This window comes from Nyctibius grandis, chromosome Z (assembly GCF_013368605.1).
Source record: "Nyctibius grandis isolate bNycGra1 chromosome Z, bNycGra1.pri, whole genome shotgun sequence".
NCBI lineage: Eukaryota > Metazoa > Chordata > Aves > Nyctibiiformes > Nyctibiidae > Nyctibius > Nyctibius grandis.
The window spans coordinates 38,443,962-38,467,992 of record NC_090695.1 but is presented as its reverse complement, the minus strand read 5'-3'; the positions used below and the strand labels follow the sequence as shown (position 1 = coordinate 38,467,992).

The 24,031-nt window shown below is 36.7% G+C and overlaps 1 protein-coding gene across 1 annotated transcript in view; it reads right to left on the bottom strand.

Annotated features, from left to right (window-relative positions):
- CNTLN (centlein) overlaps positions 1-24,031 on the bottom strand; it is a 205,264-nt gene that overhangs the window by 71,390 nt on the left and 109,843 nt on the right. The window contains exons 11-12 of the mRNA XM_068422921.1: positions 19,512-19,633; positions 16,526-16,651 (exon numbers count right to left, since the gene is read on the bottom strand). Of these exons, the coding sequence (XP_068279022.1) occupies positions 16,526-16,651; positions 19,512-19,633 (248 nt within the window). The remainder of the gene's footprint in view (positions 1-16,525; positions 16,652-19,511; positions 19,634-24,031) is intronic.

Sequence of the window (24,031 nt, the reverse complement as noted above, 5' to 3'; positions counted from 1 at the left end):
CTAGGTAATCCTGCTCCAGCAGGGGGATTGGACTAGATGATCTTTCGAGGTCCCTTCCAATCCCTAACATTCTGTGATTCTGTGATTCTGTGAAACTGAAGCCGAGAGATGGAATCTTTGAAGATACTTCTACAGTGGAAAGGTACTTTCTGTGTGAAATGTTTCTAGCTGATTGTAGTCTTGAGGCATGGATGTTGAAAAGAAATCTTTGAACATTAGTACTTGCCTCCTCCATCTTTTGACAGTAGAAACTTTGGGAGTTGAAGATGTTTCAAGAGTAGGCAATTTTGAGGATGATGTATATTTTAGATGCCTTATGTTAACCTCCATTTTACTGTACTTCCAGCAATTTCTTTTAGGACTGCTCCACAAATTTAACATTTTACAATTATGTGCAACTACAAGTATGACTTAAAAAGAAAATAAAAAATAACAGCATATTTTAAACTTTTTGTATCTGATATAAAATATTTTTTCTCCTGATAAATCCAGCAGTTACTAAATAAAGTGAGAGAAATTCTAAGTTTACATTGCGGATTACCTTAATTATCTTTCCTGGTTTAGATTATAATACTGAGTGGCACAAGTATTTGAGCACAACTCTTTTCCCAGTAGGGAAATTCAGCAATGAGTGTATTTAGGAACTGCAGGAGAAGAACAGATCTACAAAAATTTGGAAACAGTCAACTGTCTGCTTTCTAAAGCAGTAACATAGAACATGGAGGATGCTTTCAGTTTACCCTTTCACAAGTCTGCTAATGCCAATATATCAGGTGAAAAACAGGGTGCTTTCTAGTTCTATTTTTCATACTATATATGTTCTTGCTTGAGCAAGCAAATAAAATACATAGCATACGAAATTTATAAATCAGCATTTTTTGAGAAAAACTGATTTTCTGCCATTTTAAAATTGAGAGTTTTTAATTCTGTGGTTGTATTTAAGTTTGTGTGTTATTTCTGTCAGCATCTCATAAACATAGCCTCTCTATTATGTCTATTATACAATCAAAAAACCTCAACCTTCTAAGTATTTTACAAGAAACAGATTTTAAGCTCCATTTGTACAGGGAAGAGCTACAAACTGAAGCTCATTAAGAGAAGATAACCCTGTATAAAAGACGGAATATGATATATGTAGGTACCGAAGTGCTGCTAAGCAAACCATACGCAACATCAACAAAACAAAAAAACCAAACAAGTACAGAATGAACAAGGAGAAACTGTACAGTCCTGCAGTAAAGGCTGATGAACCAGGAGGAAACAAAAAAAAAAAAAGAAAAAGAAGAGGCCTATGGAAAAACCTAACTTAGACAGCAGAAGCAATTAAGGTTCTAAATTGAATACATACAGCAATGTAGAACTCGAAAGAAAGTCTATGGTAATCATAATAGGAAAATAAAAAACTTTTCTTTGGAAGAAAGGGTTTACTCTATAGACTCAGAGAAGATAAGACCTTTGAACCATAATTCAAGAATGAACGATGGGATTTGAATACAATGGAAATATGCAGGTCAAGAGTAAAGACAAACAAACCTGAGTGTGAGTACAAATCGATCACTTCCAGCTCATGACAAAATTCACATCTTCGCACCTTTTCTCTTGACAAAGTCAAAGGCTACTACAGCATTTTACAGTGTCTGTCACATTCATGCTGTGTATTCATTCTACTATTTAATTCAACTTTTAAAAAGCTAAGTTCCTAGGATATAATTTAAAACAACAGAGAGATACCAGGTAATACCTTTGTGCAAATGTTTATCAAATACTGTGAAGCATTCTGACAACTTACACAATCTTGTATATTGATATGTGGAGTAGGTGAAACCTTGTTGGGTGTTGAAACTCCAGAATTCTGTAAATAAGCTCTTAACCATTAATAAATTGATGAAACAACTAAAATTAGATATAAAACCTAACTAAATTTTAATGTGCTTTAAAAGTGATAAAAAATTGCTCAGAATTCTCTCTGAAAAATTGCATAAAACATCTTTTAGCTGTATACATAAATAACCTTAGGCAATGGAAGTTCATTACTAGGAATACCTACCAGCAATCCACATTAAAAGAAATTAAGTAACCATTCAGTTAAACTTTATTAAGTTTCATTAAACTCAAAGTCTAAACTCATGTCTGCAATGGTAATGCTAACACAGTGAGCCACCTGAAAAGCCTGCAATGTTGAAATTGCAATTATCACTTGGCCTGTATCTAGATGCATTCTTTATATAAGTTCATTTCAATCAGTTTGGTTTGTTTTTTTTTTTAAGCTGAAAAGGTGTAAATCGTTTTCAAAACATGGCAAACAACTCTTTTTGATGGCACTGGGAAAGCCTTTTCAGTTGTGGTTAATTTACAGTCAAGGTTTCTAGAGTCCTAAAGAAGACTGTATAACTGAAAAATGTACCCTGAAAATTTACAGCAATAGCCTACCAAATTTGCCGATAATGAAGGTTACAGAACTACGAGTGATTTACATGATTGCTATTTCTAATTTTAAGAACAAATACACTAATCCTATATCTATTGGATGAACTGAAAATCTTATTTAAAATATATATTCAGCACCCACACACACTTTTCTGCTCAGGACCATTTCTTAAAGAAGGAGGAAAAAAAAGACTGGTTTTGCAATGTGCTTGAAAGAGCAATAAAACCAGTAGACTGAAAAAATCCAGAATTTATGACTCCTTCCAGAAAAAAATGCCTTACTCTTATTTATACTCAAATGTTCTATTTTCTAGCAACTTTGCTAAGTTCAAATGATAGCCCATCAGGTGGGAGAAAAGTGACTTAAAGCCATACAAAGCCTAGAAACTCGTGTACTGTTTTTCATCTTTATGCAGACCTGAAATTGCCTCATGGCCTTGAGCCTTCTGCATAGATGGGTTATGCTGCTTGTAAGTATATCTGGTAGAATTTGACTCTCTTTCTTCAGTAGTTTTTTCTCAACAGTAAGCATTTTCTTATTTGGTTCCAAAACAGGTCAAAAACCCAAAGACACCTTCTGACAATATAACCTACTCCAAAACACTTTCAAAGTTTACTCTGTCGACAAGAAACAGTCCAGGCCAGCAGCAGTCTGAGATGCTCTAGATTACATGTCAAAGAACAACTTCCAACTCCTTTCTAGCCAAGGAGAAGCCATTGAGTCCCTGAATTAACAGGAATCAGCACCCTAAATTAGCAGTAAACTACTGACACTTGCTAGAAGTATCTCCTAATATGGCAAGTCAGAAGTAGAATAATGGCTTCATTTTCACATCCCAAGAACAACTTCAAAGTGGTTTGTTTACTATCAATAACTTCATGAAAGTCATTCTTCTTGCTTGTAACATATAGATACAAAAGGCACCAAGAGGAGCAGGAAAGCACACAGCATTCTGTTTTATGTACCAATGCTTCATTTCTATCCTCCAACTATGATTGCCACAGTCTCACTTGGCAATATTAAAACAAGGAAGGTTAAGAAATCAAGAGAGGTCACATCTATCCAGCTAATAGTTTATGCTGATATTGCATACATTTTTAAAGGTACTGACCTTGACCCACAATTACAGTATCTGCTCTTTACAGTATCATACAATATTCTGAATTCTATTTGATGGCAATACAATATTTTTGATTATTCCTCCATTATTAGTTATTTTTGTAATACTCGCCCATTTGGAATATAGGAAGCGGTAGTATACTGAAACCTGTGCTACAGAATCAGTTTTGCCAAAGGAATTACTTCTGATTTCTTTTAGATTATAGCTAGGCATCAGCAAGAAATTCTCTGTAACAGTTGCTTACTTATCAAGTTACTAGAATAGGCAAAATGCTCGTACCATCTGCATATAAGCAGGGCTTCTGAAAAATACACCTTCTTGCTAGAACAAAATGTCGTAGTACTCATCATTTTTAATTGTCAGCAGTTCTAAAGATATCATCAGGAGTCCTCACACAGCTCCAGTTCTAAGGTATGTATATACATGCACACTTGGTGGCCTGGTTTGAGTCCTTCTAAAGTAGAACTATCACAAGAGGAGGACTCGGACGTAGAGATAACCTACCACTCCTTATCCCTGAAGGACCTGAGAAATATAAGGAAAGACTTCAGCCGTTATGACGGTGAACCTATTATTACTTGGCTGCTCCGATGCTGGGATAATGGGGCAGACAGCATGCAATTAGATGGCAGAGAAGCCAGACAGTTGGGATCCCTGTCCAGAGATGGTGGTATTGATAAGATGCTCGCAAGAAAGTCAAACACTGTCAGTCTCTGGAGGCGACTCTTGTCAGCTGTAAAGAGCAGGTATCCCTATAAAGATGATGTTATGAGTCACCTAAGCAAATGGACCACTATAGAAAAAGGTATTAACTACCTTAGAGAACTGGCTGTGCAAGAGATCATTTATAGACACCCACGGGACATTGTAGATCCTGTAGATCCTGATGAAGTGGAATGCAACCGATCCATGTTCCGGAAGGTTGTGAAGAATGCTCCACCGACATATACCCATACATTGTCAATATTAGTCTGGGGAGAAGATGCTATGGCACGATCTAGTGTGGGCGAAATGGCTAACTGTATGCGACAGTATGAAGATAGTATTTCTTCCCCACTGCAGGCACGCATCTCGGCTGTGGAAAAACTGACTAAGGAGAACAAGGACTCATTTAAACAACTGTCAGACAAACTGTCCATGATCGAGAATAAACTTGACTCTCTACCTACACAGGCGCGTGTTGCAGCTGTTAAGAGAAAACGTTCTCCTACAGGACCAGCTCAAAGGAAACAGAAGGACAAGGTGAATCAAGTCAATTTGCAGAAGTAAAAGCCATCCAGCTGGCTTTAGACATTGCTAAACGAGAAAAGTGGCCAAGGCTGTATCTTTATACTGACTCATGGATGGTGGCAAATGCCTTGTGGGGGTGGTTAAAGCAGTGGAAGCAAAGCAACTGGCAGCGCAAAGGGAAACCTATTTGGGCTGCTAAATTGTGGCAAGATATTGCTGCTCGGCTAGAGAAACTAGTCGTGAAGGCACGTCATGTAGATGCTCACGTACCTAAAAGTCGGGCAACTGAGGAACATCGAAACAACCAACAAGCGGATCAAGCTGCTAAAGTGTTCCAAATAGATTTGGACTGGGAACACAAAGGTGAACTATTTTTAGCTCGGTGGGCTCATGACACTTCAGGTCATCAAGGGAGAGATGCAACATACAGATGGGCTCGTGACCGAGGGGTGGACTTAACCATGGACTCTATTGCACAGGTTATCCATGATTGTGAAACATGCGCCGCAATTAAGCAAGCCAAACGGTTAAAACCTTTGTGGTATGGGGGACGGTGGTTGAAATATAAATATGGGGAGGCCTGGCAAATTGACTATATCACACTCCCTCAAACCCGCCAGGGTAAACGCTATGTGCTTACCATGGTGGAGGCGACCACCGGATGGTTGGAAACATACTCTGTGCCCCATGCCACTGCCCGGAACACTATTCTGGGCCTCGAAAAGCAAATCTTGTGGCGACATGGCACGCCAGAGAGAATTGAGTCGGACAATGGGACTCATTTCAAAAACAGTCTCACAGACAACTGGGCCAAAGAGCATGGCATTGAATGGGTATATCACATCCCCTATCATGCACCAGCCTCTGGGAAAGTTGAACGGTATAATGGGCTGTTAAAAACTACCCTGAAAGCAATGGGGGGTGGAACCTTTAAAAACTGGGATAAACATCTGGCACAAGCTACCTGGTTAGTTAACACCAGGGGATCTATCAATCGAGCTGGCCCTGCTCAGTCAGACCTTCTACATACAGTAGAAGGAGATAAAGTCCCTGTGGTGCATGAAAGGAATCTATTGGGAAAAACTGTCTGGGTTCTTCCTGCTACGGGCAAAGGTAAACCCATTCGTGGGATTGCTTTTGCTCAGGGACCTGGATGTACTTGGTGGGTGATGTTGCAAGATGGTGAAGTCCGATGTGTCCCTGAAGGTGATCTGATTATGGGTGAGACTACTTAAGCCTGAACTGTATGTTGTTGTTGCATAAGTGTCTTTTAGGTTAAGACAGTGGTGATGCGACCGGAGCTAGCTTCATCAAGTGGCGTCCAGTAACCTCCTTGAGTCTGACATCTTTAACCTGCAACCCGTGGGCACGAACCATGACAAAAGAGAGACTGCTAGCCAGAAAGACTGCTGAGAGACTGCTAACCAGATGCAAACCCACAATCCTGAACCAAATGAACTTGATGGACTTTTTGCATAAAGATGAATCATAGACTAGTGATATGTATATATATATTTGAAAATGAAAAGGTAGTGGTGATCTGAGTATGACATGAATGGTATGGAATAAGGGGTGGAATGTCCTGGTTTGGCTCAAACCAGGCCAAATAGTCTTAGAGAACCCAAGGACACTGCTTACGAGTAAAGAGCCGAAGGGGGTTGTACCTGCAGGGAGTAGTGGACGGGGCAGGTGACCCAGGATTGACCAGCAAGGTATTCCATCCCATACATGTCATTCTCACTTTCCTGTTTATCACTAACCCACTGCCTCCTGGAGGTGGGGCCCAGGAGGGAGGGGCCCTCCTGTCTCCCACTGATTGGTACCAGCTTTGCCAAATCTCCAGCTTTAAACCGTGACACTTGGGTCTCAAGACATTAAAGAAAAGGTAATTTAGGAAGATAGCTTGAACTATAGCATAAGCTTTATCTCTGTACGTATGAGTTTAAAGGTCTCGTTCCCTCAAGAGTTGCCAACCCTAGGTTAACCCATTGCCAGAGGACTCTAGTTAGTCCTCTAGCAAACCTCTGCCTCCTGAGTAATACACAACCCATAAGTCAGCCAATGCTCATCAGCAGCTTTCAGCATTCACAGGTAGGGCCAAGCAGGAGACTCCTACACTCCTCTGCATACAGATAAAAGGAATTAAGAGAGCAGGCTCATGGCAGTCTAAAATAAACATCCAAACAAACAATAAGACTTTCTTTTCCATTTGTCCCAGGGAATTTTATCTGGAAAATAAAACCAAGCAGAGAAACCCATTTCTAATAGAGCTGAATATATAAGAAGGAATAAGTCACTGAGGAAACCGACTCCTTCCCAAGGATTACATGTTGTAAGACTGCATTAGGATGACTCTTTGGAGAAATTAGCAGAAGCAACCACAATCTCTTAATGCATACTGTTGCTGGTGTGGACAGATATCAGGGGGTTAGTGCAGGAGCTGCTGCAGTAAGGGAAGCCTTCCTCTGAGTCCAAGACGTTAAGTATTGCCTTTTCAAATGTTTTCATCCAGAGTCATGGAAGACTGTTAAAGACGGGAAAACCAAATTAAGAAGAAAATCAGAGAGAAAAAGACTGCTAAGCAAGATTTGCATGCTCTTTATCAGGGTCCTTAAAAAGGGACAGTAGTGTTGCTTATTACAGTAACCAAACTAAGTAAGCTTTAAAGACGCCAAGTGAAAGTAGTGCCAGAGAATTTTTTCTTATCCAAAGCTTAAGCCATATAGCCTAATAATCCTTGCAAGGAAGATGGGACAGCGGAAGCAGCTCCGTTTTCTTCCCCTCAGAAAAGAAAGGAGCTTGAGAGGAAAGACAGCAGATCAACATAGAAAGGTCTTCTAGGTAAGCAAAACTCAATCGTACTTTCTGCTCCTGAGTCTTCAGAAGGGTAAAAATTCTACTGTGAAACCAGAGTAGAACGCACATGCACACTACACATACTTTTGTAAAAAGCCCATACAGGAAATACAGGAAGAGGCCGTCATAAATTAGGATGGGGAATCTGATACATCATAATGCAAACATTGATTTTAATTTTCTACCACTCAAAAACTGTTTAGAGTACTGAGAACCAAGCTAGGCAGAAAATTTATCCAACTTTTACATGTAAAATACTACTCTGACAGAAATGCTTCACTTTGTTCCTACAGAATTATGATTCAAGAACATTTGCCTGCAGTAACGGCAAAATATTCTTTTCATAGGTCTGTATATTTATGTGTCAACTGACAGCCTTGGGAGGTGAGAGTAAACCTGGGAGCAGGTGTTTGATCTAGACTGTGTGAGAGAGCAAAAACCATTACATATGTCTGGGGATAATGCTGCCAAAAGAAGAGTAAAGCAAAAAGTACTAGCATTACTTACATTTTGTAAACATTCAAACTATTCAGAATGATTTACTGGAATTTCTTTACAGGAAGACAATTGTAAACTTACAGTTTACACAAAGAATCTTGTAGTCTTAATTAACCAAGGAAATTGAATATTTGACTATACAGAGTCACTGAGCAATCTATCTTACTTTGTCCATTCACTTCCCAGAAATATGTCTTTACCATTCTTGTTTCTCGATTCAGTCACTTATAGGATGGATGAAAATTGCAGGAAGCGATATCTGTTGGTGCTAAGTAAAGTCTCTCTGATTTACAACCCACATTCAGGAGCGAAAAAGGATAAAAGCAACTCCCCTCACACCAATCCAATGTCTGTTCATATAACAAAAAAAGTGAACAGTGTCATAGTTGTCAAGAATGAGTTTTGAGATGTATTTCAAATTAATAGTCACTCAAAAACCAAAGATGTGCTAGTGACTAGTGACTAAAATAGTTTCAACATGCAGCATAACCTTTAGCTTGCAAACAGATGGTAGAAACCCATTCCTAAAATTTTATCTACCATTTAGTAATCTTTTATTTGTTTTACTGTAGCACAAAACCCAATTGATTGATCAAAAGGTATTTTTTAAAAAAAGGTTACTTTGTGTGAATTACACTCACTATTTTAATTTGAAATTTTTCACTCCTTTATAACAAGACCATCAGAATAGCCTCATAAACAGTGCTTACCTGTACTTAGTTCAAAAAGGATTCAACCTGAAGGGCCATGACTGGGATACCAGTATAATCAGCGTAACTCAGATAAGCACACAGAGTGAGGACTCCATTGCTTGAACATCAAGAGGGTTTTATTGTCCTATCAGTGTTTTTAACTTTTATATAAACCTCAGATGACCAACACACCAAAGTCTCTATTACCTACAGCCTGTTTTTAGTATGGAGCTGCTTTCCAATAATGCAAAGCAAGGATGCAAATCAATTTCTTAAATTATTTCTTACATTGAAATATTTGAGTTTTAGGAAAATTTGGAAGATTCCATGTTTATTCTCACGTGATTGTGTTTGAAAAAAGCAAATACAACAATAGTTCTTAGAACACTCATTCTGAATTCTTTACAAATTAGAAAAAGATCCAAAAACATTAAGGCAGGTTAAACTTTTGTATGCATATGTATATTCTGTCTCATGCAGCAGAAGAGAGCCAAGTAGTTCACCACAAAGATCATGGTGGGCCACTATAAAGGTTCATTTAGCTCCACATCTGAGTTTCTGGAATTCCAGAACTGTACACTTTAGCAAAGAGTTCAAGAGATAGGGCAAGAATACATAGACATTGCTTAATAATTTTCATTGTAAAATATTGTTTGCAGTCTTTGAAGAAACTTAATGTCTCTAATTCTTTGCAAAATTCAGTTAAGTTCCATATGCTATCAGCAAAGCTGAGATATACCTAAACCTTAAAATTTGCTATTTCCCTTCCAAAATCAGTACCATGCAAGAAAAACGAAAAACTAGAATTGTACGCTAAATTCAGCTGTTGCCATAAAGCCCCAAGCAGTGCTGCCCTTACCAGAATTCCCAGGAACTCCACAGAAAGTGTTGGGGAGAAACCTATATTCATTACTCCCTCATTGCTCTCTTAATATAGCAGCCTAACAGCTTATGTTACTAGCTCTGGCGTGCTTTGGTGTTATAAATTGTAGGTTCATAGGCTTCTTATTATGAACATTCAGTACAGTTTAACAAGACACACTTAGTACTTCTTTATTTTTAGATATACATATATATCTGTAGGCTGATAAATCAGACATTTCCATCTAAATGCTGCAGAACTTTTGTCTAGACAATAGAGAAAAGAAAAAGACAGCACTCTCAAGGGCAGTGTGCTTACCAACAGCACAATATTTCATTTCTATAACACTCAGATAATCCACAGAAATCTGTGTGATTCAACAGCAAGGCAGGTAATACTTCCGTGCAAGCAATACAAAGGAAGCAAACTTAAAGTCCCTACCTTTCTCCAACATCTCTCGGCTATTCGTGTCCCTGACAATGTCCAAATTTTATCCTTAATGCAACTTTAATTCTGCCTTTCCCTGCTTATGTATTATGGAAGAATGTCTAACAACATGACTGTATGTTTTTAGTATGACCCTCTCTTGCCATGTATGAGAAGGCACTGAAGTACCACAGGCTGCTTATGGAGATTTGATAATACTACTTGGATTTTGAACAAATACCTGCAGACAAGAAAAGTCTGATTAAATATGGAAGAACAAGGGAAAAACACATCTGATTTCCAAAAACACGGCAAGCCCCCAAACTTGTCTGTTAGCTAGGATGCAGGAAATTTCAAGATCTGGTGGACACAGGTAAGAAAAGTAGAGACAAGCTTAACAATTAAAGATCATTAATCTCATCATCCCTGACAGATCACTCTCACTCGAAAACAATATATTTGTTTCAGTTAGCTGACACAGTGCCTTGTGAAAATGTAACTGGAAGCTTGCTAGAAAAGAGAAAATAATTCTCTTCACAAAAGGGGCCACATAAGTTAATTATGCAAAAGGCCCTAAATTACTTCATGTAGCATTTACAGTCCCGACTTTGGTCCTTTAAAAACATCTTTTAAAAACTGCACCCTGTTGTACAACTAATGCTGCTGTTTTCTTACATTTTTAATTATTTGTAGTGGTTTTAGCCAGCAACTGCACTGTTTCAAGTTCTCACGCTTGAGCCTGACTGTTATTTCCACTGAGCAACGTTCAAGCCCAGTCAGTGAGCGTGCACCTTTGTCAGAATCCCCTAGCACCAGCTGCAGAATCCAGGCTCCAATCATTTTCAGTAGAATGAAAGGTGGTATTTTAGATTTAGCAATCATTTTATCAATCCAAAACCTAAAGAAATACATATACATCATTATTTTAACTATATTTGGCTTTGCAGTACGGAATTACTAATTGCCATAAAAAAGTAAAGAGCCCTGAGCTGTTAAAGTATTTTGCAGTAAGAAGCCTGCTATGTCCCAGCACTCCTAAAACTGAAGAACAGAAAGATTACCGAGATAGTACATATGTCAGAGGGCTATACTCTATAGGTGACACTTTTTAACACTGATGTAGCATGAATGCATTTTGTTCCAAATTAATTTGGTACACGACATAGCTATGGAGTGGAACAAAGGAAAAAATACTGTGGTATCTGGACATTGCACACAACAATGGAGGTTTAAAAACTAAAAGTCTCTGATGACCAGGTATTTCCTGTTTAGCCAAAGAGACAGTCAAGGTGATCAAAACTGCATTTTTTTCAGCAGGTTCTCTAGAAAAAGAGGAAAGGAAAAAAAAAAAAAAAAAAGACACATCCAAGAAGCAGAGAAACTAATAAATCCTAGGTTTGTGTTTCTTACTGCCACCATTCCAGAACAGTAAATTTAGCTTTCCTCCACCATACCCATTCTGATAGCTAGAAAAGGCAAGAGGCATCACATGGTGTTGCTGGTCCCAAGTTGGGCTCCTGACAACTGGCTGGAGAGATACCACTACACAGGGTATACAACAGTTGCTTTGACTCCACAAAGAATAAGGAAAGCAGAAATCAGGAGTCTTGTTTTCCTAAAAAAGCAAAGCTAATAAGAAACCTTTTATTAAACAGCTGCTATAGCAGAGTAAGAATGCTACTGAGCTTGCAGTGATTCCACATGCTTCAAAGATCCAGAGCACATTTCCTACAAGGAGGACATGCACTTTGAGTGCTGTGGCTGCCTCTTTCACTTTATAAACACTTCCTCCTTATCACTAGCTGCATATGACCATACCATACGGACAGCCAGTTTCCAGTTAGTTGTGAAGGTAATTACTTATGTCATAATGTCTTATGTCAAAGAATGCACTATGTCAAACAATTCAGAGTTGCTGGTATCAATTACAAGATCTCCTACAAAGTAATCCAGAACTAAAGATGTAAAACTGTAAAGCTTCCACAATAGTTTATATACAGTCAACTATACCTTTCCAAAGCCTGTATGTAAAGGCCAAAGGGACAGGGTACCTCTATAAGCCAGCAAAAAAGAATTTGATATGGAAATGCCAAAGTAGTTTAAATTAGCTAGCTTCCAATGAAATAGCTGTTCAATTGGCCACGCTACATAATAATTCACTCTGAATTTCAGCAAAATCCAATTAATATATATACAAAGATGAATCTAACTAATGTGCGAAGAAAATGTTGAAGGACATATCTGTCAATACAATTCCATAGGAAGTAAGACAACACTTACCACTTAAGAGCCAAAATTAAAAATAATCTAAAAACCTGAAAACTATACTAGTTTATCATATATATGTGTGTCTGTTTATATATATATCTAAAAATGTACCTAATTATCTGTAAAATAATCAGCTTATTTTCATTGAAGACATTCGAGTTCTTTGCAGCTGCAAGATGCTGAATCTGAAAGCACTGGTGTCCCACAGCTGAATAAAAGAAATTTCAAAATTTTATGTTACTGTATCTTTCTCTTGCAAGTTTTCAGCAGTTTCATGCAGCTGAAATAAAAATATTGTGTTTATACAAGCATGGGTCACTCTCCTCCTCAGCTAAGTGTTAACTACTGTTTGAATACTACGTTTGTCTCTTTGCTTAAGGGGGGAGAAAAAGTGGTCAAATTCCATGTTATTCTTAACACAGAACATGAACATCAATACAATATGTGCTTCTGTAGCTTGCAATAACATGGTACTTACCAGGAAATTACTGCAATATAACACGGGTATTGCATACTTCATAGGGAAAATGACCCACGTTGAGAAGACCAAAATGGGACATTCTAGCAGAGCTGTGGAATAGGTTTCACTTGGCCATTAGCATTAATAAATGCTTCAAAGAATTCTTAGGGAGTTTATTTCAATTACCTCTTTTTGTTCCTGTTTGCAACTCTTCAATTTTGGCATGAATTTAGTTGGTAGCTGCTGTAGAATTTCTTAAGACAATGAGTTGTGAGGGCTTAAAAGTTAGACTATTTTCTTAGGATCTGGTTCAGATCTCAAAGTGAACTTAAATTTTGGACCTTTTTTGTTTTGTTTTGTTTTGTTTTAATAATAACGAATTTTAAAAGTTATATTTTATAGCTAATAAAATTAAAAATGCAGTTTTCAATCCACATCACGCACATGGTGGAATATAATCTGATATTCTTTGTGAAAGAGTAAATAGTGGGGGAGGAGCCTTAATAAAGAAGTCAGGTAAAGCTATTGCTAAAACCAGTTTCGATAAAGTCAGAGAATAATTATTCTGTAATGCACTTAGTATAAAGATAAATCATACTAATAGCAAAAAAATCCTCTTCCTTCCAGGGGAATGTTAGGAAATTCAAAAGAAATATACACATAAAACACTAAGCACACACTGAATAATCACAGTTTATTGATTATTATATTTTACTAATCTAGTATGGGATTGTAACAATATAGATACTTTCTTTTATATGCACAAATGGCTCAAATTTATACATCATTAATCGTGGAGAGGATGCAGCTCATGATTCTGAAACATAGTTCATTATTAATTGCAAACTAATACAACATGCACACACTATTCTTTACTAATCAAAAAGTTAAGAAATGATAATAACAATGCCACGCACTCAGCATCAACATTCTCCAAAAAATAACTCTATTAGGCATTCTAAACTTCACGAAAACAGAAAATTTGATATATTTTAAAAAAGGGGTGCTTAAATCTAAGTCCTAAATCCTCTATTTGTTTGTGTGTTAGTGTCCAACCTGAAAGGTGCATAGTGTTTAATAGCTTACATCAAAGTCAAAGCAATCCCTGCCTGTGATGAGAAGAAAACTTTATAAAAGAAAGGAACTGTCAGAAAGTAGTGGCTGACACAGTCTTTCCACCAACTTCAACAGTATTTGGAATTAGGCACCACCAGAACAAGTGACTTACCAAGCAACTTCAGTTTTTCATGACTTAAAAATAGGTTTCATAACTTACAAACTGATTGTTTACAGTGTGCTAATATTGGTAATGACTGCATTTTGGAGCCTCAGACATGCATCATGGGCTTTCCTTGGTTTTACCCTATACTTTACTTACTATCCATGTATTTTCAGTGCAATGTACATGCAAGTTAAAGTAATTTTACATCATTGTTCTACCCCTGGAAAGAAGGGATGGAGGGAAGGTAAAACAAATAAACCAGAACAAATAATCCTATTTTCCTAACATTCACTCTCTGGCGTAGTTACAGACAGAAATTACATATATTTAACGTTAAAACATAAACCAAAACAAAATCCCTAGACAGACGCTATTCTTTCAGCAATGCTGTGCTGGATTTGGCTCATACATATTCTAAACCAACTTAAGCTAATAACCAGTAGGGTCTATCAAATTAAGTGCATCCACAAAAACTATGGGCTAACGTGATTTATGTGCATGGCTCGTAAAATCACACATACAAGTAATTGGTACAACTCTGTAGATCATGTCCTTTATCCACAGAGCTTAGGAAAGAATATACGCAATATTCACAGATCTAAAAAGTACACTAAATTTAGTATTGACTTTCTGAAGAAAATTAGCTCAGATCTTGAAATGCTGACTTGCTTCAACAAATAAGAGACAGTCATTATTAGAGACAGCCATTTAAGACATATACAAAAAACACAGGAGTTATGTATTCATTCCTTCCTTACTTCAACTAACAGTAAGCTACATTGCCCATAAGGAGTAAAAAGAACCTAAATCCACACAAGGAGTTCACCTTAATGATCACAATGGTGCACTGGCTTCTTACTAAGTACTATGCAGAATTTTAAGAACTTATTTTGAATTTTAAATTCTGTATTTCGAAGAGCTCAACTGTTTGCTCATGCCATTTTACCACAATCTAGTCAAGGCCACTGATTGCAATGTACCAGGCATAAGAGTGTTCCCCATAAATGTAACTGCACAGGAGCTCTAGAAAAAGTCCAACTGTACTAACCTTCAGGGTGTGCACAATATGTAAGCAATCTCTCTTTCATGGCTTTATGTGAAAATGAGAGGCTTATATTATTGCTCCTGAGTTACTGTTGCCGGTGGTACGTGTGTTCACTAGTGATGGAAGGAGAATTACAACTGCAATTACATGCATGGCAAGAAAATGCTCTTTCCTACATCAAAATCAAAATAAATAAAAGAAGAACATGTGACAATTTGTTGTGATAGTTTCAAAACAGCAAACAAAGATGTGACAATGAACTGATAAGAACAGGCACACAATTGTAACTGGTGAATATAAGAATACCCCATGCGACAGAGCTACTGGCAATATTGTATGTAATACGCTAAAGCAGCTTATAGGCAAGACAAGGACTTACATACTACAAAACAATTTGCTGTTGTTGAAATTCTGTGATAGTAGCCTTCATGGTATCTCCACAAAATCAGTTTACATTGTGACCCATTGGGAAAACACATTTTCTTTAATGCTGACAAAAACAAAGTCTGAATAAAAGTTTCTATGATGTCTTGATTTTTAGATTAAAAAAAAAATTCAACTTGACTTACAGAAAGTGTTAAATAGCAGCAAAGGGCTAATTACACCATACTAACTTCCTTTTGTCTAGTATAAAAGGACATTTTCTTACTTTGCCTGGCTGAGTATAATAGCCTATGAATTATGAGATCAAAGCAGCAAACTGTATGTTTTCTAAAGTAAGAGTTTCCTTCACCAAGTTTTACACTTACTACAGCTAAAAGAGCTGTGTGAAGGGATCAGCACTAAACCCAAAGGACAGGCTGTGCACAGCAAGAAAGAGAACAAATCCCTCGTGCTTTTTGCAGGTCACTACCAAGGACCATGTTAGCAGATCCACACCAGACCCTTAACAGGCAGCTCTGCTGCTACCAGTAATTAGCTTGGACAGCTCTGGCTCCAGGAGTAGCAGCAAGGCTACTCCATAATGAGCTCAGCTGGGATTAGCAGGACAGGGCAGGGAACCAAGAGAGCTGAGGCATTCTGCATTGCGTGTGTATCACAGAGATCAAACAAGGATGGCTGGCTAGGTTATCCCCTCACCACCTCATTCCAAAAATGAAGCACGGCAGTGTGTAAAATACAGGCTAATGAAGAGCGACACCTCCAACAGATGAGAGCCACGTTAATTAACACAATCCCTAGATCATGGAATACAGTTTCTGTTAGTGCTAGCAAACTTGTAACTTGTCACTGACTTAAGAGGAAAAAAAAAGGAAAAAAAAAAAGAGCTGATGTTTTCCTTTTCTGCTTTTGGTAGAAGATGGTTTTATCTTAGAATTTTCCAAGGAATTTCTCTTATGTGGCCTGCAAAGCACTGCCTTATGAAAAAAACAGAAGAATATTTCTTTATGTAAACACCATTTAAGAAACAAACTCACTTTTCAATCAACAGCTTTTTGTGTTCCCTTTTGAAAAAAGCCAGTCCATTCCACACAGCATCAGAATCCTCTTGACAAAGCTGACGGGGGTCTGCTTGCTGGTATCTGCTTTTACTGCATTCAATCCTGTTTATGAGTAAAGAGAGGTTGTTTGTTTTCAAATATCTACATGGTTTAGGACCATAAGAATGAAAGCATCCTTGCTTTCAGAAAATACAAATTTTAAACTGCGGCATCTACTGAATATAAATCTTTCATGACATATACATTCTGTGAGGCACGAAATTTTAAATGTGGTATTATAGAAAAGTTCAATTACGTAGTTTCAGACAGAAGCCATGCTAGTATGGCACCATGTCTCTCAACTGACACGTTGCAGAGTGCCACCCACATTCATTCTGTCAACATTCCTTACAATACTGGTATGAGAAAGCAGAAGGTGAAACCATCACACTATCTCTTGCAAAAAAATGGGAGAGCCACCAGCTCCCCTAATGCCCCTGCAACCCAATATGGAAGTCACACTAATGCCCACATTAAATCAAACTGTTGATCTACTGTCTAATGAAAGAATAAGCTATCTATGGACAAGATGATGCATAAGGAAAAAGCATACTGAATTTAGAAGCACAGAAAAAGAAAATGAAAATATTTCAGTTTTTCTGTCATTAAAATTTTTTACATATTTTAATAATGCAACAGATAAAAATTGTATTAAAAAATCCTTTATAAAATGAATTTAAAACTCTCTGCAATTTAAATTCCTATTGGGCATAAAAATAAACTCCCAGAGAATGTGGTAACCTCATAAGGCCCCCATCATCTTTGCAGTCACGTATGTCAGTGGAAGTTGTATGTACTGACAGGTGGATTAGGTCCCATTAGATGCCATCTCAATAACAGATTCTAATCTATGAAGAATCAGAAAGAACGGGGTCCTCCATCACTTACAGAGGATCAGAAGTGCCACATAAGTACTGGATAGTGAGTTCTTAATGCACAATTTACATTACACCAGCGATACAAAGCTTTTTGAGATACCAAAGTAACAGTGTAAGGTACAACCATTTACAGACTGGCTTTTTTTGTGTCTTGGCTACTTTCCTTTGTTTAAGCATCTTAAAAAGGAAAAACAAACCCCTTTTAGTATGATGGCTTCACACAATTCTGTTCTGATGACAAAAATTATCAAAACCCTCTAATTTTCAGCTCATTTTAATTATACATAAAAAAAAAAAAACAAAACAGATGAACAAATAAAAATTTAGTATTACACTTTCCCCAATATCTGCTTTTCCCTAATCCATTTCTGCCAAGACACAAGCTGGTCTCATTTATTTTAAACAGAAACAGAAGTTGCTTTTGTCTCCCTCTTTTCTTTTCTTCCTTTTTTTTTTTTTGTTTTTAACTATCAGAACCAGAATACTCAGTGCTTCACTGTATATCAAGTTTGATTCTACTGTCTTTATCTAGGTTGAATTTTTCTATCTTTTCAGCCTTGGCCTCTCAGTTGACCATGAATGCCTACTTAGCTTTAGATACAGAATTAAATCATTTCATGGCATAAAGTAACTATCATCCAGCAGGTTTCAGTCATTTTCAGCTTGCGCTGAATTTAAAAAAGTGAGCTAGAAGATAAAATAATCCACGTTTTTTGTGAATAAACAAAACCTTTTCATTATAATTTAAAGAAATCTAGTCATTATTTACGCTTTGGTATTTCAAAAAATCTTCCTGTGCTACCAATGCCTATAGCAGATTTGTACCTTACCATTATTTTCATCCACACTACTTTTTTCTTTTTGAAAGACAAACCATTCTTAAGGAAATGCCATAGTATTACAAAGCAATGCAAATCTACTCAGATAGGCCAAAGCATTACTTATATATGAGGGACAGTTCATCATTCACTGTAGGACCCTTTACGTCGTGCTGGACTCTCTGAATGGCTACCAGTATTGCAGCAATTTCTGTGGTGCTCTTTTCGGTTAGAGAGACTTACAAAATCTGTGTCAAGATTAGACAGTATTGCTCTAATTACAAAAAGAATTATTTTTAGTAAAACACTTATGTGTTTACTAAACTGTAGGTACACGCTAAAGTCCTGTAAAGCCACCAGGACATAAAGACCTCCTCAAATTACTTTCTTGAAACAGGGCCTGAAAAACTGTACCTCAGCAGTGTCTGCTAACTGAAGCGATAAGAAATGTCTTCACACTTCCAAACGTGTCTGTTTGCCAAAAATTCTAACTCTAAGTACTTAAAAAAAAAAGAATTTCTGCATAAAATTTTCACTGTTCTGTATAGAATTTAAGGGAGAATTATATATAGAATATTAGCTATTTAAATTTTGATGTGGTAGAGTCTTTCTTCTTCCCATTAATAAAGATATATTACTGCAATATTTTTGTAGAATGATCAGAAACATATTTCAATCAGAAATTGATTGTATAATTATTTAACAGATGACAACACTCTGCCTTTCATGCACATACTCTTTTTTTTCCCTATTAAGGGGATTTTAGGATTAGCTTCAGTTAATGTTTGAATTGCTAAATGTTAGGCCATTATTTCTATATTGTTTAATAAATAAAATTATTTTTAAAAAATGTTTGAAACATAAGGAACAATTGTTCTATTATAGAACACTAAAAACATACACAGTCAACAAATTAATCGACTGGGGAATTATATAAGCATAAATAAATAAGCAGCCCTAGCAGACCTTTGTCCAGTACTCAGGCTCACAATGAGATCCTAAATAAAATAAGTCAAGGTGTCAGCTCAATACATTTTACCCTTGATTTAAACTGTAATTTTTCTCATATAGGTGTATGCCATGTATTCTGCTTTAACGAAGGATAAGTCTTGATAACCTCATAGTAGCTTCTTCCTTCAAATGAAACTCTCTTTTGAATACGTATATAATACTTCTGTTCAGATTTCTTGTGTAAGGGAAATGTTTTTAATGAGCTTTGTAACTTACCTGCTATTACCCTCTTCCCACTGCTTTAATTGCTCTTTTAGTGCTCTGTAGTTGGTCTGTAACATCTGCAGCCTCTCTTTGCGTTTTTCATGGGCTGCTCTTAGCTCATCAGTTTCTTGAGTCTGTATAGAACCAGAAAAACAAAATCAAAGTTGGGCAAAATGTAAGAGACTTTCACACAGATCATGTGAAACAAAAGTTCAATTTCAGTAACTATTAACAGCCTCAAAAATCTAAACAGAAAGATCAGGAATCACAATCCCTGAGGTCAAATTTTTCTTATTGCTACTTTTGTAAATTTTGCTAATTTGACAAAATTTAATTAAATGTTTTTTTCATGCTGCTGAGAACTTCTAAAATATTACCAAAATGTCAGCTTTGATGTTGTGAATGCATTGGCCCAATACACCTAAAAATACACAGACTGAAAAAGGATTGTTGGCACTATTTGTTCCTCTGAACTTCTTTTTTTTTGTTGTTCCCTCGTGGAAGACTAATCTAAGTATTTTCAAGGGAAACACTGGCCACACTGAAGTACACATCAAAAAACCTAAATTTAAATGGCTTCAGTATCTCCTCATATACTAATTAATTTCTGTAAATATATACAAACCTACAACACCCAGACTTTGCCCTCTAGTTATGTAACAAACAAGAAAAAAACCCAAATTTTCCAGTAGTTTTTATATAATCAAAACCATATGAAAAAATGTACTATTTTCTTACAGAAAGAAAAGTACAATAAACCTTGACTTATATTACAGGATAATGTCATGCAAGTTTAAAAAAAAAAGATTCTCCTAAGCAACAATACAGTGCTCTGAGAAAAATTACCATTAACAAGAGGACATTCCACAGTATAAAGCAAGTCAAATTCTGGCATACAGCAGTAAAGAATTCACCAGACATTATCCTATAGTAAAATTTGCCCTCAGTGCTTCATTTCCAGTTCAATGGAATCTCCGCTTGTAGAGCAACTACAGAACGTGTTCCTTAATCTTGAAGTAAATCACAATACTTTATTTGTATGCATTTACTGCTTATATGCAAGGAGGGCTTTTCCGCATTAGTCAATAAATAAGATACACCAACAGTCAGAACTGCAAGCAATAAAAGTTAAATCCCACCATAAAAGCATAGCAAGGGTTTCTACAGCAGTGCTAACTACAAAGTAGCTAGACTAAGCTTGGCTTCTAAAATGTAGCCCAGTTTTCATGATTCATAAACAAACCTGAAAGATACCAGCTAAAATTTCAGGTGCTACTATAGATAAAATTCCAGACATTTCCTGGAAGTGACTCAGGCAACACAAAAAGCAGATTTAGGAACAGAAGCAGGTACCAAAGTGACCTTACTGTTAAATACTTTCCCAAAGTGGTGGTGATTTTTTCTGAAACAAACTCTAAATCAGATACATTTATAAATTTAGAATTGCTTAAAAAGTACTTTTGACTGGTTTTAAATGGCTCATATAAATACTACAATGATATTAAAAACAATCACACAAATAGCAAGATAAATTTTGACAAAAGACATAGAGACTATTACCAAGCCTTGCAGGAAATTTTTATAAGAATCCAATTATAGATGCTGTGTTTTCAAGAGAAGTTCATGAAATCATTGTTCTGAGAGTGTCTGATATTGCTAGTGAAAATTGATCAAGTCAGGTAAGGTACTGGAAAATGATGTCTTCAGCATAAATCCTCAGAAGCTTATTAGTGTCAATGCCCTTTCACAGATGCAACGAAGTATAGAATTTGGCCTTTCCTATTTATGAATCTACATTTTTCATTATTGCTTACCTGCTCCATTATCCATTCCATTACAGTTATTCCCTTCCCTTATCAGTTGCTCTGCTCTTGTAGAAATAGAAATTAGACAATTAACTGTCCTAATCACTCTCTTTTATTGAATTACTAAGCACTTCAGAACTTGACATTTACACTGTAATTTCCATAATCTCACTTAGTTCCATATCCCTCTGATTGAACTACATTACATTTTTTAATAATTAAACTGTCTTGTATACAGTTCTCTATATATTGACAGAAATGGGACAGAACAACCATCTCAAGTGGTGCTGGATTTCCAGGCTATTCTCCAGCCCTCCACTGTCATTCTGTAGTACTTCCCATGTAATAATGAAAGACAAAAAAGACAAAGTCCAATCTGCAAGAGGAAGAACCCAACTGCCTGTGAAAAAAAGTCATTTTGTTATTTGCAGGCAGCTCAGACAAGCCAAAAGATTCCAATTGCTACTTCAAAATTTTGTTGAAATTGACCTGTAACAACTTCTGTTACAGTAAAAATGGAACTAAAATGGAATTAAAAAAATATATTGATTCAATTTTTTGACTACTGTTCTTAGGCTGACAAGAAGTAAGACATCTGACCATTACAAAAATATTTTTTTCCACAAGCAGTTATGTGGAAAAGCCACAATATTAATATATTTTTGGCATCTGAACACCATACATGGAACAAGACTAGAGATGAAATCCCAACTAAATATAACAGTGTGCCCTCACTCACATGACCAAGTATCAAGGTGGCCCCTGAAGACTGATCTACACATTCTAGTTCTAATTATCTCCAAAATTTTACAACTTTAAACAAAAAAAAATGAGAAAACTCAAAGGGAAGATCTCCTATTGCTTTTGAAAACTTTACCGTTAAAGCCAGGAATATCTCCTCTATGCTATGCCAGGGATCACAGTTCTACAAACGTAATACAGGAGAACATATTCTTAGTTTGTATCCAATATCTAACTCTCTGCAACCAAACTTCTACCCACTTCCTTAGAGACCAACATATTGATGTACTTATGCTTTGGACCATTCTAAGTACCAGCTTGATAATTTGCTATTCAAAATCCTGAAATACTCTTGTTTAGTCTGACAGTCTCTTCCCTAAACAAGGGTGCAATCGGGCATGCTCTGTTGCAGAAATGATTCTGTACCAAAACCATGGACACTCTGAATTTACATTATTACCCTATTTATATTAGCAATAAAGATAGTAAGAGCCAACTTTCCTTGGCCAGAAATGAGTCAGGTGAGGAGAAGTGGAAAATCCTATGAATGGGACCTCGCCCTTTTCTGTTCCTTTGTAATACTGACTGAGGCATCAAATATTCCTGTTTCTGAAAACCCCATAAATAAAGCTGTTCATCTTTTTTTTTTAATTGTTACCAATTTTTCAGAAGGACTGATGGATAAACTCACAATTTCATCTTCAGGATATGCATCATCAGTATGTTTACTGATAGAGGAAGCATTTTCCTGAGCAAGTATATTTCAAGTAATCATATAGTCAACACTTTGCTTGAGGAGGCAATAGTGCATGTGCCAGTTTTGAAAATGTTGATCACATGCATTATTCTTTGTTGGAAGCAACGCCTGAGAGGAGGCTAATATCAAGAAATCATACAATACCAATAGAATTATTCTGATGTTAATGTTATTACAGTTGAGTCCACCGTCACGCTGGCAATAGCCTCATTGAATTCTGAAAGTATTGCCACAGCAGCGTTTAATATGTTGACGTAGGCCTCTACAGCTTCTTTTCAATCAGTTAAAGCATTCTGCAAAAGAAGCCAGGTAGGTTTCCCAGAGAAAATGCAAGGAGTTCATACATTCAGTTTTCAGGGGAGATATAAGACTTAGCCCTTAAAGACCTCATTGATTTACAGCTGTGGTAGAGATCCCACACTTGTAACATAATAAAGCTGCACAGATTCCTAAATTATGCTTTAAGATCAAACGGAAGAAATTACAAAGGCAGTACGGCGAACGGAAAAAAAAAACCACAAAGAAATGTGGAACTCTCTATCATTTAAGACAACAATCATGCCCACTGGTGCACAAGCTTTGCTGCTAAGGGCAGAGCAGCTTTAGTCCATAGTGCCAGAACAACCTGTAGCATCAGCATCTGGCAGGCCAACTAAGAGTAACAGGCAGGAGGCCTGCCAAAGGCCAGTTCTCGGGTACAGCTGGTAGGACATGCCTTAGATTTCTCAATAGAGAAAAACACAAAACAAAACTAATCTTTTGACTCCCAGGAACAAGGAGCAAGATGGCCTGTAAGACTGAATTTGAAGTCTAAATCATCTTTCCAGTTCATATACTCTATGTGTGCTAAGACACTACATTAAACTCTCTCAAATATACAGGGTGATGAACTTTTGCATTTGTGCTAAAATGTAATTCCCCCTCACATCTTTTCTAAAATTGACTTAGCACATAGGAGTGTCTTTTTGCATGAGGCAGCAGCTCAGGACTATGGCCTGTAGGGCTCCCCAAATTTTTTCACTTACCTGACATTTATCACAGCATGTTCAATATAACCAGTTCTGATTTAGTCTACATATACTGAAAATATCTTTCGAATTTCCTAACTCTGAACAAACATAAAGGAAAGGGAAGGGAAGAGTACAAATTGCAAATGTTTAAGAAAATATGACTCGGGGCTTGGGTTTTGCATTCTGAGGTGCAATTTGAAACCAATAGGTCATTCTAAA